This window comes from Tursiops truncatus, chromosome 10 (assembly GCF_011762595.2).
Source record: "Tursiops truncatus isolate mTurTru1 chromosome 10, mTurTru1.mat.Y, whole genome shotgun sequence".
Lineage (NCBI taxonomy): Eukaryota > Metazoa > Chordata > Mammalia > Artiodactyla > Delphinidae > Tursiops > Tursiops truncatus.
The window spans coordinates 66,242,205-66,255,462 of NC_047043.1; the positions used below are offsets into that span (position 1 = coordinate 66,242,205).

Consider the following 13,258-nt stretch of genomic DNA (forward strand, 5'->3'; position numbering starts at 1 on the left):
TTTCATCCTTGACTGCAGCTCCAATCCACAACCTGCTCTCTTCCTCTGTGATAACATAAGTATTAAAAAGTTCCCACATCCCATAAAAATGCTACCTCTTATCTCTTCCCCATCTTCACTTCTCTTGACTTTCAAGTTGTAAATCTTAATTAGCAAGCAAACATACATGATGCACACGCTCCAACACACATACACACACACACACACACACACACACACACAACCAAACACACACACCACACCATTGATTAAGCCAGCTATCGCATATGTTGGCCATTCCTTCCACAAACCACAACTGCCACATTCCCACCCCCAGCCCCGTGTCATCTGGTGGGGGCATCATACTGCTCTGATCTACTTATTAGCAATCATCTACTCCCTATTGTTGCAGCTATAATTCTCTTGTTTAGCCTAGGAAAACATGGGAAAGAGGACAGACAAGAATGAGTTTATTCCTGTTCTGAGCTCTTGGAACATACAAAAGACACTAGCCACAAGCATTAGGACACAAAGACAGACCAGAACATAGCAAGTCCAGGCTCCTCCTGCCTCTGCCTTCTCTAAGTTCGCTAATGGGCTGGCGGTAAAGATTTCAAGATCAGCTCATTCTGCTAGGCTCATTTTTGGGTGTGTTCATTAATTTGTTTTGGGACTGGTCCTTCTCCTGCAATCAGCAATTAGGGAAAGGCAAGAGGGAGGCTGCTACTCCCTCCCTCATTCCTTAATACCCACACATCGCCAGCGTAACAGGGCTTCCCAGAGTATTCAGATGTCAGGGAGATCCCCTCATCCCGAGAGATTTATGGGGACATCCCTAAAAAAGCCTAGTGTGTCAGTCTCTCTCTTACTCACCATTGGTTCCCACTGGATGGGTGTAGATGGTTCAAATCCCCTCAGGTCTGTGTTCCTCTAGTCATGGCATGGAGGAAAGTGGGGGAGGGAGACCTATGATGTCATAAGGGCAGTTATGACTCACAGCACCAGGCTGGCTCCCGACAGTTAGCCCCCTCCAAAGAAAAGACAGAAGTGCTGTCCATTCTTTTCTGCTGGAAAGGGCCAAAGCCCTAGCTACAAAAGCAAGACACCAGAAATAGTGGCCCATTGATGTAAAGGTGTATAAAAGGTGGTCCTTGGTGATATCCCAGTTGGTAAAATTGGGCGTGTGATTTAATGGTTTATAGTCCATTCAAACTATAAAATACAACATAACTGTTGACAAATAATGAATTTGATCCATGTGTACTGATGAGAAGTATACCCAAGATGTATTTGTAAGTGAAAAAGCTGAACATCATTATGATATCATTGGATGGGATGGTAAAAAACTGTCAAGATATATATTATACACGTATGCTATAAACGGCAGGTAAAAGAGGTAGGAAAAGGTATAGAGAACCAAACAAAACTGCTACCAATGATTACCTTAGAAGAGTTGAATTGCTGACCCATTCATACAATACCAGGTAAATCTGTGAGGCCCCCAGGACGAGCAGTGCTTTCCTTCCCCAGCAGGCTCTGGGGCTGGGAGCATATTCAGAGGACTGATCCCATTGACACCCTCACTGACACCCTCCTTTCTTCTCTCCTTCCCACTCTTCCCTGAGGGGGGTCTACTGAGAGCCTCACTGGGGTGAAACTCTGGTAGAAGGGTGAGAAGAATGGTGGAGAAGAACGTGGTTGGAGAAGGAGGCTCCACCCCATCATGCTCAACCACCGCCACTTGCCCAGCACATCCTCAAAACCTTTGCTTGGATGGTGTCACCACCTTCTGCTCCTCAGCCCCTGGGGCAGCCCTCCCTGCCCACTGGATTGAGTCTGAGCAGGTCCATGGTGGCATTCAAAGCCCAGCACCCTCCCTGCCCCTAGGGTCACCACATTCACCACCACACCCCAGTCTCTGCCTCTTTCCTGTCTGAGTCTGCCTCCATCTTGGGACCCAGCCCCCTCGTTTACCCAGGCTCCATATGTTGGATCTTTCCCTGTGCCCTTAGAGCGCAGAGGACTTTAATTTCTCCCTTCAGATCCTCAAATGCTCATGGATCCAATTATGAGGAGCATGTGTTTTAGTGACATTCATTATCTTCTTTTATGAAGTATTGGTTTAAGCCTTTTGTCCACTTTTATTGGATTGTTTGTCTTTATTACGAAGTTCTAGTAAGTTCTTATACTCGATATGAGACCCTTTGTCAGATACATGTATTGTAAATATTCTTTTCCCTAGCCTGTGACTTTTTAAAATGCTGTCTTTTGATGAACAAGATGGTTTTAATTTGATTGAAGTCCAGTCTATCAATATTTTATACTTAGCACTTTCTCTGTCCTAGGAAATCTTTGTCGACTCCAGGGTCACAAAATAATTCTCATGGGTTTTCTTCTACAAGCTTTTATATAGGTTTTAGCTTTAGTTTTTTGTTTAGGTCTGTGATCCATCTTGAATTAATTTTTTTTTTTTTTTTGGCTATGATGTTAGATAGGGTCAAGATTTTTTTTCCACTGTGAAAAATGTATTTCCTTTCTGCATGAATTATCTTGTACATTAAAAAATCATAGACTGTGTACATGTGAGTCTATTTCTGGCTTCTCTATTCTGTATCATTGATCTGTTTGTCTGTGTTCTTACTCTAACACCACCTGTCCTGATTACTGTAACTTTATAGTTTTTCAGACAGTAAGTCTTGAAATCAGATAATGTAAAATCCTTCAACTTTGCACTTCTATATCAAGAATTCCCCAACTGCTCATACAGTTGATTTTTGTGTATTTGCCCTTGAATCTTTCAGTTTCGGGGCGTACTTTTTTTTTTTTTTTTGGTACGCGGGCCTCTCACTGTTGTGGTCTCTCCCGTTGCGGAGCACAGGCTCTGGACGTGCAGGCTTAGCGGCCATGGGACATGGGCCCCAGCCGCTCCACGGCATGTGGCATCTTCCCGGACCGGGGCACGAACACCGTGTCCCCTGCATCAGCAGGGCGGACTCTCAACCACTGCGCCACCAGGGAAACCCTCAGGGGGTGCTTTTGATTTTTATTTATAAACAGCTTTGTTGGAATATAATTCACATGTCATACAATTCACCCCCTTAAAGTGCACAGTTCAGTGTTTTTTAGTATATTCACAGATACTTGCACACAATACCATAGGTATCTTGCCTGCTTGCTAAATTTTCTTATTCCAGTAGTTTTCTGGGTAGATTGGGGGTGCCTGTATGCCAGTTGCGGGATCTGGAGGTGAGGTATCCTAAGTGGCTTGTGGTGGGCTTCCTGATGGGGTCCACAAAGTGGTTAGTAGGACCCGCATCCCTTTGATGTTTTGAACCCTACCAGCTGTTCTCTCAGTTCCTCCCCACCCCTCAGTCATGCTGCTCACCTCAGTGTTTTGAAAGGAGTAAGAAATGCACCTCAGTGACCCCTGGGGCTGTGACTCTGAGAGGGTACCAAGGCCTCATGATGACCAGGGGGGTCTTCAGAGGACAGGAACAGGCAGAGATGGGGAGGGCCCCACCTAGTGTCTTTTGCATGGTTCAGAGCTACGAACAGAGCTAAGAGCTGCTACAGTGGCTGCCCCTCACCCATCTAATTGTGGCCTTGAGTCCATCAGGGGAGAAGACAGGAGAGCACTTGAGACCACTGGAGTGTGAGGTGGGAGGTGTAATTCTGCACCTCAGAATCACATGGCTTCATATGTTATAAAACATATAGCAGTGAGCTCATTGCCTACTCAACTTCCCTACATCTACTAGACACTGCAAACTAAACTGCTGATCCTTCTCATCCTGCTTTCTCCACCTGGTCTTTCTCATCTTGGTAAATGTCACACTGTCTGTGGTGCCACATTCATCTCATCCCACAATTAACAGATCAGCAAGATCTGTTGGCGTCACCTCCAAACACAACCCAACCATAGCTCTGCCTCCCCACTTCTGCTGGCCCTCTCACACCACCATCACCTCTCACCTGCTATTTACTATAGCTTCCTAAGTGGATGCCCTTCTTCCCCCAAACATTTACTAATTAATTCTCTACAGAGCAGTGACTTGCTTTTTCTTTTTATTGTGAACCAGATCCTATTACTTTTCTGCTTTCAACCCTCTCATGACTTCCCATTGCTTGGGAGGAAGGAAGAGCCCAACTACAGCAGAAGTCTCAGCTGACCAAGGCTGAGACTAGAAGCTGTAAGAGGGATTATTTTCAGTTTCAATTCCAAAAGCATTTATTTTCAAACTTTCCTTTCTCCCTGGGAATGTGCTAATGGAAAAGGGGTTTGTGTAGTAAGGGGCATTACTTGCAATATTATTCAAGAGGTATGTGTATGCTGTTGTTGAGCTCTATTTAAGGCGGGACATAAGGAGTGAATTCTAGTAACATCCTCTGATCCACAACAGGGTTTTCAGGGGTTCAATCTGAACCTGACCCTTCTGGCCCCAGGAGAATGAAGGTAGGAGCAGGTCTGTCCAAGGGGGAGGCCTCATGAGCAGGGGAGCAGGAGGGAAGCCCTGTAGCTTCCTCCCCCAAGGGGACCACGCTGCCGCTTGAGAACCGTAGGCTCAGCTGTTGGGCCCAAGGCATTAAGGGAAAGTTCAGAGCCGATCCTTAACACACCTTGCTCATTTTCCATTGAAGAGGACACTTCCCTGCACTGCTGCCTCTCCAATCAGCCTCTCCACCTCCTCTTTACTTCACTCCATGGCAGAAGCTGAATTATCCAGTTGGTGGAATCAGGAGAACACATTAACCTGGCAGGGTCACTGTTGTGAGGAATCATGCAGCCTGGCTGTCATTTAGACCAAGGGCAGAGCTATTCCCACTTCTGACACTGTCCCCAAGCAGTGAGCAATGCAGGGTCCCACCTCCACCCGGACCCTCACCCCAAGGGCAGTCTAGCTCCTAAAGCTTCCTAACCTGGCCTGGGTGGTGCAGATCAGCCTGACTTGTAGGTCTAACTGTCTTTCTTTCAGTCCTCAGACCCCACAGCCAGCCCTTACACACACTGAACAGCCACAGCTTCTTAGCTGAGGGATCAGCAGCTTCTGACCCCAACCAGCCCGGAGCACTGGGTGGAAAGCTGGCCTAACAAAGTCGTAGAGGATACTCAGGGTCTAGGAGCCAGAAGCCAGCTGAGGGCTCCATCCCCAAATTCGCTGGAAAGGATAAAGCCCCCAGGCCTTTACTAAGCCATCCCCTGCCATCCCCCTGCCCTCCCCAGTCAAGAAGCTAGAGGAGACAAGGCCCAGAAGAGGAGGCTTTTAATACAAAGAAGGCAGGGGATGGCCTGGGAAGAACTTAAATAAAGGGGATGAGAGAGTCAGGAGCCAGCAGTAGGGGGCCTGGGGGCCCTGTGGAGAGGGATGATGCAGACGGAGTTCCGGGCCTCTTTGATCCGCCACCACCGGCCAAGCCTGCAGGGGCGAGAGGAGCAGCTGAGGGCGGGCCCAGCCCCACCCCATTCCCACCCAGCCACCCACCCTATGCCATTTGCCCCACCCGCACCCCTCGAGAAGTGCCTCATACCTGTGCTCCTGCCCTACCCCGGCCACCAGGAAGTCCCCAGCACTGGAGAACTTGAGGCTATTGATAAAGCCCACCTGAGAAGAGGGAGGGACAAGGCAGTAAGATGTGAGAACAGATCCCTCACCACAGCCCCAGCATCACAGTCAAAGGCCCAGCCTGGGTTAAACCCCTGCTCTGCGTCCTGCCACCTGGGCCAGCCCTCTACCCCTCAGGGCCTCAGCATCCACCTCTGTGAGATGGGGAAAGTAGAGCACAGGCCTCGCAGAGAGTTTGTGGGGATGAAGGAGATGGTGTACACCAAGTAGGGCCTGGCTCCTGGTCCTGGCTCTGGAGACTCCATGACCATCACCATTGACCCAAGCCCTGAACTGTCACTAGAAGTCACTGACAGATCCTGCCACTCTGCCCTAGGTTGCACCAAGTCCACACACCCTAGCCTGGCATTCAGTCTGGCACCAGTCATGCAGATCCCATCACAGGGCCAGGCCCTCCATGCCTTTGCCCACACTTCCCTGCCTTGTACCCCAGTAACCAGGACAGGGCCTAGGACAGGAGGGGAGTGGAGGCGGGGAAGGGAGAGGAAGAAGGGAGGGTTCCTGCAGGCCCTGTGCTAGGAGCTGGGGCTAGAAAGAGAAATCATAGCTGGCCCTGCTCTGAGGAACCGCCCTTCTGGCAGGAAAACACTGTAACGGGCCTTGGGAGTGTGGTAAAGACAGGCTGGGTATTCAAGCCTCACTCACCAGGGGGATGTCGCAGAGAAGGTCAAGCTGCCGGAAGCCCTCCCCGCATTGCCAGAGCCGCACAGAGTTGCTGTGAGAGCCTGGGGGACAGGGAAGACAGTGAGCACCCCCCTCACCAGCCCACCCTGAGATCCCCTCCTTTCTGCCACACAGGGCACCCACCTGTGGCCACGAGGTCCGTGTTGAGCAGGGCTGCCACCGATGACACCCAGAAGGGCTGCTCCAAGCCCAGCTCCCCCCGCAGCCCATGGGCCTCACGCTGCAGGGCAAGTGGCCGCTTCTTAGAGAGGCCCCACAAGGCTACAGAACTGTGGACAGGGAGCACCGTCAGTGAGGGGACCAGGGGCAGGGCAGAAGGGCCACACGGCAGGAAGGGACCAAGTGCACACCAGCCACAGGAAGCAGACCAGGTCCCCTGCGCTCTTTGCCTCAATGTCCTCATCTATGGAAAGGGGCTACTACAGCTCCCGAGCAGGAGGATTCTACGCGGCAAGTCCAGGGGCAGTGGCAGTGGTAGAAGGCAGCACTTACCCATCGTCTGCACCCGACACCATGTGCTCCTCGTTGATGAGCTGGATGCTGTCAATGGAGCCCCTGGAGAAAGGCACCATGAGGGGCGTGGCCCAACCTCACCCCCAGCCTATGCGGGTGGCCCCCTCAATGCCCGGTGCAGCAGGCCGCCTTACTGGTGGCCGTAGAAGACAAGCTGGGACTCCTCGGGGATCTTCCACACACGCACGGTCCCGTCCCGGCCCCCGGCGGTCACGCAGCACTCCCTGCTCAGAGCATCCAGTGCAGCCACAGCATCCTGGTGCCCGAAGCTGGAGAGGGGGACAGAGGGAGGATGGGGTCACCCGTGAACCTGCACGCACACATCCGCGTGCCCTCTGTCTGCGCATACTCACAGCGTCTCCACGTAGGAGTTCTCCGCCACATTCCACACCTTCACAGAGCGGTCGTGGGACGTGCTGTAGAGCTGGTGGGTGCCTCTGCGGAATGCCAGCCCCTAAGGGTGCATGGAAAGAGGGCAAAAGGAATCTGGACTACAGCAGGAGAGACAGAGGTCAGGCCCAGGGAGGACGTCCTGAAAAGCAGGTCACGTGGCACAGGAAGCCAGCCCCCATCAAGAGCGCTGTGGGGCTCTACGTGGAGCCAGGGGCACACTTGCCTGCCCTCAAGCAAGTACAGACTTCTCAGGCCTCCCTCTCCCTAGGCAAGCTCGACTCAGTCTCCCCCAGCTCTTCCCTATTACTTCACCCTGTTTCTGTCCTGTTCACCAAAGTGCAGGTTCCCTGAGGATGGGGACCCACTGCCTCTTTCACACCATTCCCTGGATCCCAGTACCATGCCTGGCCCACTCGGGTGCTCGAGAAACGTCCACTAAAGGAGGCCCAGCTTCTCACCGACACGGCGTCCCGGTGTCCCGTGAAGGTGTACAGGTGCTGGCAGCTCTGGGCCTCCCAAATGAGAATGAGCTTGCTGCGGTCACCCGAGGCCTATGGAGACAAGGGCAATGGCCATGGGCACCCACCATGTGCCCACACCTCTCACCTACTCCCGGGGCCAATCCTGCCTTACCAGGTACTTGCCATCGGAGGAGATGGCCATGCAGAGGACGTGGCTACTATGGCCGGAGGGCTGCCCCTCGGCACCCTTCTTGGCTCGAGGGATCACATGAAGCTTCCGTCCACTTTCCACACTCCCTGACACCAAGGGGGAAGAGAGATGCTACTGGGACACAAGGCAGGACTGTCTGGCAACCCCCCTCAAGGGCAGCGTGGCACCATGGAAAAACTCCTGGCCTCAGGTCAGAAGATCTGGTTTAGCCACTGTGAGCCCCTGGACAAGTCACCTCAGTTTCCTCATCTGTTAAGTGGTGACAATAATCCCAAAGAGCAGCCATGAAGCCCAGAAGAAAAGGGACAGGAAAGTGCTTGGGACTGATGGTACGAGCTCTTCCTGTTACTACTATGGGTGGATGAGGACAGCCCTCAGTGGTCAAAGGCCAGGAACCCAGGAGGACCAGGAACTCAATCCCAGGACTGCACAGAGCCTCAGCTGTCCTCTAGTCCAACTGCCCAACTGAAGCATCAACTCCCATTAAATCATCATCCTGCCTCCACTCCATCATCTCCAATGACATTGACAGGGAGCTCACAAGTCCCACTCCTGGGCAGAAGCTTCCACTGTCATCCAGAGAACACCTCTTTCGAAGCAAACCTGTCTCCGGAAGCTTCCCCCGTCGGGTCTCAGTTTTCCCTGATTATTTCTTCCTCCCCAGACCAGCTGGCCCAGATGATCCCTCACAGCTGCACCCCCACGCAGGCACTCACTCACACTTAATAATGGTGCAGTCTTTGGCGGCAGAAAAGATGGCCAGGTCGTCAGGGGTGATAACCAAACATGTGATGGACAGCTGGTGGCCCCGTAAGATTCGAATGTCAGCAGGGTCTGGGGCCTGGATCTAGGCAGGCAGGGACCGGGTCACTGCAACTAGGGGCAGGAAGGCCCCCCTCCACACACACACATGCCATCCTTTCCCACCACACTGCCCAGAAGGAAAACCGGACCCAGGGCTGCCAAGACCAGACCATTACCTGACCCTGTCTGCCCAAGTGCCCACTATGTTCCAGAGCAAACACCCCACAGCCTGAGTCCCCAGTTGGGCCATCTGCCCACCAACCCAGGTGATTCCCTCCAATCTGACACCAAAGTGCCCTGTCTGCTCACCTCCTTTGCCACCGACTTCTGCAGCCTGCCTCTCTGCTCGAGCTGCATGGAGAGGAGAGGGCTGAGATCCCAGGAGCAGGACCAGCCCCATCCCTTCCCTCCCACCACCCTCCCTCCACACTCACCACGTCCTCCTTCAGCCTCCCTGCCACCTGGTCCTCCTCAAATTCGCGGGCCTCGGCCTTCTCCTCCTCTGTGTAGGACAGACCAAGCCAAGTAAACCCAGGCCAACAACACCCCACTTTTCCCTTCCCATCCCCACCCACCACCTCAGTCCTGGGCCCTGAACATTTGGGCTGTGTCCCATGGAAGTTCAGGCCACCTCAGCCAAAGGGGAGGGAGGGCTGGATGGTCTCCTGCCCACCCCCTGCCTTTACTTATCAGATCAGTCTGAAGCCCCCTGAAGGCCTGGCCCACCCCAGAAGATCCATTAGAGCTCCTAGCCACCCTCCCACAGGGCCGCCAGCAGCAGCAGCCCCAGCAGCCCACCGGCTACCTGCATCAGTCACCCACCAGGTGGCTGGGGCCACAGCAGGCAGACTCAGGCATAGGCCCCGCCCCTCACCTGCCCAGTCCACAGGCTCACCTTGCTGCTTGAGCTGCTCAAGGTAGAGCTTGGCCAAGCGCAGCTTCTTCTCCTGTGCGGTCTCCTCCAGCTCCTCCGCCTCCTCCTCCTCATTCCTCCTGGGAACTAGGCTGTGAGCAGGAGGAACTAGGCTGTGAGCAGGAGGGCTCGGCCCACTCCTCTGGCCACTAGGACCGTGCTCCTCGCTGCTTCCCCAGCCACTTGACACCCCCATCCCTGCCAGCCCTCATGGCCAATGGTCTCACACACAGAAAACTGAAAGATGTGACTTACCAAACTGAAAGGGCCCACCCAGGGCCCAACGTAAGGGTGAAAACAGACCCCAAACCCAAAGAGATCACTGGGAAATCTCTCAACTCTGGAGGGAAAGAGAAGGTTCTACAGGCTTCCAAGAAAAATCAGACCGTATACAAAGGGTCAGGAATCAAAATGACTCCAGAAGCCTCAACAGCAACACTGAGAGGAGAAAACAAAGGAGCTGCACGTACAAAATTCGGAATAAAACGCTAACCACTGGAATGGCATGCCAGTTAAACCATTAATGATAAATGAAAACATATCAGATGTACAAGGTGCCACAAAAGTGGTCCTTTCTCCTTCTTTTAAGGATGGAGGATGTGCTCCCTGAACAAGAGAGTAAGCTAAGAATGGGGAAGGCACGGGAGACAGGAAACAGAAGATCCAACATGTAAAGCAGAAACGGTAGATCTCAGAACAACAACGACCCCCCAGACACAGGGGAGCAGCCAGCCCAGATCTGATGCAAGGAACCAAGAGGCAGACGTGTTGGGACTATCAACGCCCCATCCTCACTGCCAAGGCACCATCCTCTACCCTGAGGACGGGATTCCAGGTGAAGCTTAACTGGGCCTGGCTTGACCTTGTGCTAGTGAAGTCCCTGCTTTCCCCTCCATGCCCCTCACTCAAGATAAGTCCTACTTTGACTTGCTCCTGGGAGCTGGAGGTAAGTCACGGGAACTCAGAAGCAGAAAACCCAGGGCAGCCCGTTCCCTCTGATCAAGTGCCTGTAGATACCTAGTCGCTGTCAGGTAGCCCAATTGTTTCCTAGACTCATCCATGACCTTGCCCACAGCTTCCCCAGAAACGACCTTGGAAATTCTCAAGGAAGCCAAGGCCTGACCATGCTCCTGAGACCGGTTAGTACCCAGTGCGCAGCAAGTCTTCAGCCAACAGGGTTGGTGCTGCCCTTCCCTCATACACCAGGGTCTTAACTTCTACTCAGTTTACCCAAGGAATCAATCTATTGTTTCGGGTTCACACACAGAAGACAGAACTCTAAAGAAAATCAAAGCAAGTATACAACCATTGTAATTCCACTCAAATAACATTCTGGAAAAGGCAAAATTCTAGGGACAGCAGTTACTGGTTGGAGTGGGGTGGGAATTGACTGCAAAGGAGCCATGGGGGATTTTGGTGGGTGGTAAAACCCTTCTATATCTTTACAGTGGTGGTAGTTACACGACTATATGCGACTGCCACAACTCACAGAACAGTACACTAAGAAAGGTAAATATTACTGTATGTAAGTTATACCTGAATCAGAAAAGGGAAAAGGAAAAAAAAGAAGAAAAAGGAAGGAAGGAAACCAAAGAAATGATTAACTTAAGTCAGGAATGGCAGTTGGGGCTTCTAAGTTTCTACGAATGGTCTAGTTCTGGTGGGTGCACAGAGGTTCATCATTTCATCATTACTCTTTATGGTACAATTACATTTCGTTAACTCTTCTGTAGCTGATACATTTCACAATACATTTTAAAAATATTTAAAAGTGCTTAGCACAGGGCCTGGCACACACCCACAGTAACCTTAAGACTACAAAAAGTATATATTAAATCTGTGAGCAGGTTAAGGCCAACATGTACTCAACTTTTAGAATTAGAATTTCTAAAGCCAACTCTTAAGGAAGGCACCGGGATTCTCTGATATGACAGCTTCCATGCCACAGGGTCAGGCCTGATACCTTGCCAGCCCCCTCTGAACTCTGCAACATACTCCACCCCCATCACCTGCACAATGGAGGAGGTACGCAAAGCCCTCCACAGTCCAGATGCACCCACTGCCTACCTCCCATCCTCTTCATCTCCCATCTAGCCCACTTAGCCCCCAGACTTTTCTCTGGTCCCTGAGTGCCTTCCCTATCTCTCCATGAGGAACCCCTCCTCATCTCTCCAGGCCCCATTTAAACTCCCCTTCTCTGTTCCGACAACACGCAGCTCTAAGATACACATCCCACCACAACACATTCCGTCTTCACCTGCCTGCTCATCTCTGTTCTCTCAACAGTGAAACTAGTGCCTGGCACTCTCAATAACTGTGAAATTGTGGGAGAACAGAATGAAGAACTAGCAAGCATTTCTTGCATCCCTCTCCCCTTGCCTGGAGTTCAGCTCCCTGTCATGAAGGAAGGTCTCACTGGTCTCCCATTAGGACTGGGGGTCCTCCCCACACAGAGACCGCCCCTGCAGTGAAGGAAATGACAGTTCTCAGGGTCAAAAAGTGGAGGAAAGAATCAAGATCTGAGAATCAAGGGTCAGAGTCCTGGGTTCTAGGCCCAGCTCTAGCCCCCGTCATTGAGTACTCCTTCCATACACAAATGGGCCCCAGTGTTCTTTTCTACTAGGTGGGAAAAAAGAGCTCACCTCTCAGTCTCCGAGTCGCTGGAGATCTCCTCATTCATCTTGCCGCCACCCTTGGACTTGCCCTTGTCCCCAGAAGAGTCGCCCTAGGAATTATATAATACTTTCTTTGGTCAGGGGTCCCGACCACCCCGGCTCGACCAAGGGCCCCTTAGGGTCCCTCGAGAGTCACTGGGAAAGGCGGTAGCCCCCGGCTCAAGTGAAAGGATTTTTCAGTATTTGGCGCGCGGAGAACGGGACGAAGCTGACTCCAGCTGGGGTCCCGGGGTCGAGGGGTCCGGTGCCGGGACCCCCGGATGGGGATAATGGCCCAGTAACATAGGATGGACCCCGGCCCGCCAAAGCGCCGTGCTCACCTTTCGCCGCAACTTGCCGGCCCCCGCACCAGCCCCGGCCCCCGAGGCCGGCTTTCCCCTCTTTCGAACCGCCCCAGTCGCCGACATGCTGCCCACCGTGTGTGTTGCGGCAGCTCCTGGCGAACTCACGTGGCGGCTGAACCCGGGCCGTCCCACAAGACTCCAAGCCAAGATAGGCTCCCACCGCCTGGTGGGCCCCGCCTCCCACAGCTCCATTGGGCCCTTGGGTAGGTTCTGTCTCGCCCCCAAGCGCCCATAGGATAAATGTCTGTGGCCACGCCTCCTAGAACTCCTATAGGCTCCCGCGCCCGGCTCCAGTAGGAAGCAAGCCTCTCCCTGGCGCTTCCGGCCAACGGCTGCGGCGCGTGCGCCCTGCCGCTGACTGACGTATGAAGAGGGGTCGGACCCCGACACCGTCTCTGTGTTTGCTCTCAATGGACGCTGGGGGGCGCCAGAGACGCGGGATTCCTTTTCCTGGAACGTGACTCGTCCCCGTCAGGGGCGGGGGCCAGGGTGAGAGAGTCTGACTCCAAATAACCGGGGCGGGGGAGAGGGATCCGGCAGCCCCCGGGAGAAGGCAATGCCCGCACCTGGGGCCAAGGTCACTGGACAACCGGTGGATACGTATTGCATGCCTCAGGCCAGATGAGCAGCTCTAAGGGCGCGTCAGTCCCCTGGGCCTTG

The 13,258-nt window shown here is 52.9% G+C and overlaps 1 protein-coding gene across 2 annotated transcripts; it reads right to left on the reverse strand.

The window, feature by feature from the left end:
• Positions 1–5,223: 5,223 nt before the first annotated feature.
• Positions 5,224–12,734, reverse strand: RRP9 (ribosomal RNA processing 9, U3 small nucleolar RNA binding protein). Of its 2 annotated transcripts, none has more exons than XM_033865059.2 (15): positions 12,575–12,734; positions 12,222–12,304; positions 9,562–9,671; positions 9,101–9,168; positions 8,976–9,017; positions 8,583–8,709; positions 7,824–7,948; positions 7,649–7,741; positions 7,151–7,251; positions 6,932–7,066; positions 6,777–6,839; positions 6,408–6,553; positions 6,246–6,325; positions 5,506–5,579; positions 5,224–5,393 (listed from the first exon to the last, which is right to left on the reverse strand). In XM_033865059.2, the coding sequence occupies exons 1-15, from the start codon at positions 12,659–12,661 to the stop codon at positions 5,300–5,302; spliced, it is 1,428 nt and encodes a 475-aa protein (XP_033720950.1). In that variant the 5' UTR covers positions 12,662–12,734; the 3' UTR covers positions 5,224–5,299. The 2 variants fall into 2 exon arrangements, with proteins under 2 accessions (XP_033720950.1, XP_073667271.1); XM_073811170.1 differs by having other exon boundaries at positions 9,562–9,692.
• Between the last annotated feature and the right edge of the window lie 524 nt (positions 12,735–13,258).

Coding starts and splice junctions, on each gene's coding strand:
- RRP9 (XM_073811170.1), bottom strand. CDS start 12,661: ATGTCGGCGACTGGGGCGGTTCGAAAGAGGGGAAAGCCGGCCTCGGGG. Junction 7,252..7,648: donor GACACCGGGACGCCGTGTCG/GTGAGAAGCTGG, acceptor ATGCACCCTTAG/GGGCTGGCATTCCGCAGAGG. Junction 6,326..6,407: donor CACGGACCTCGTGGCCACAG/GTGGGTGCCCTG, acceptor CCTGTCCCCCAG/GCTCTCACAGCAACTCTGTG.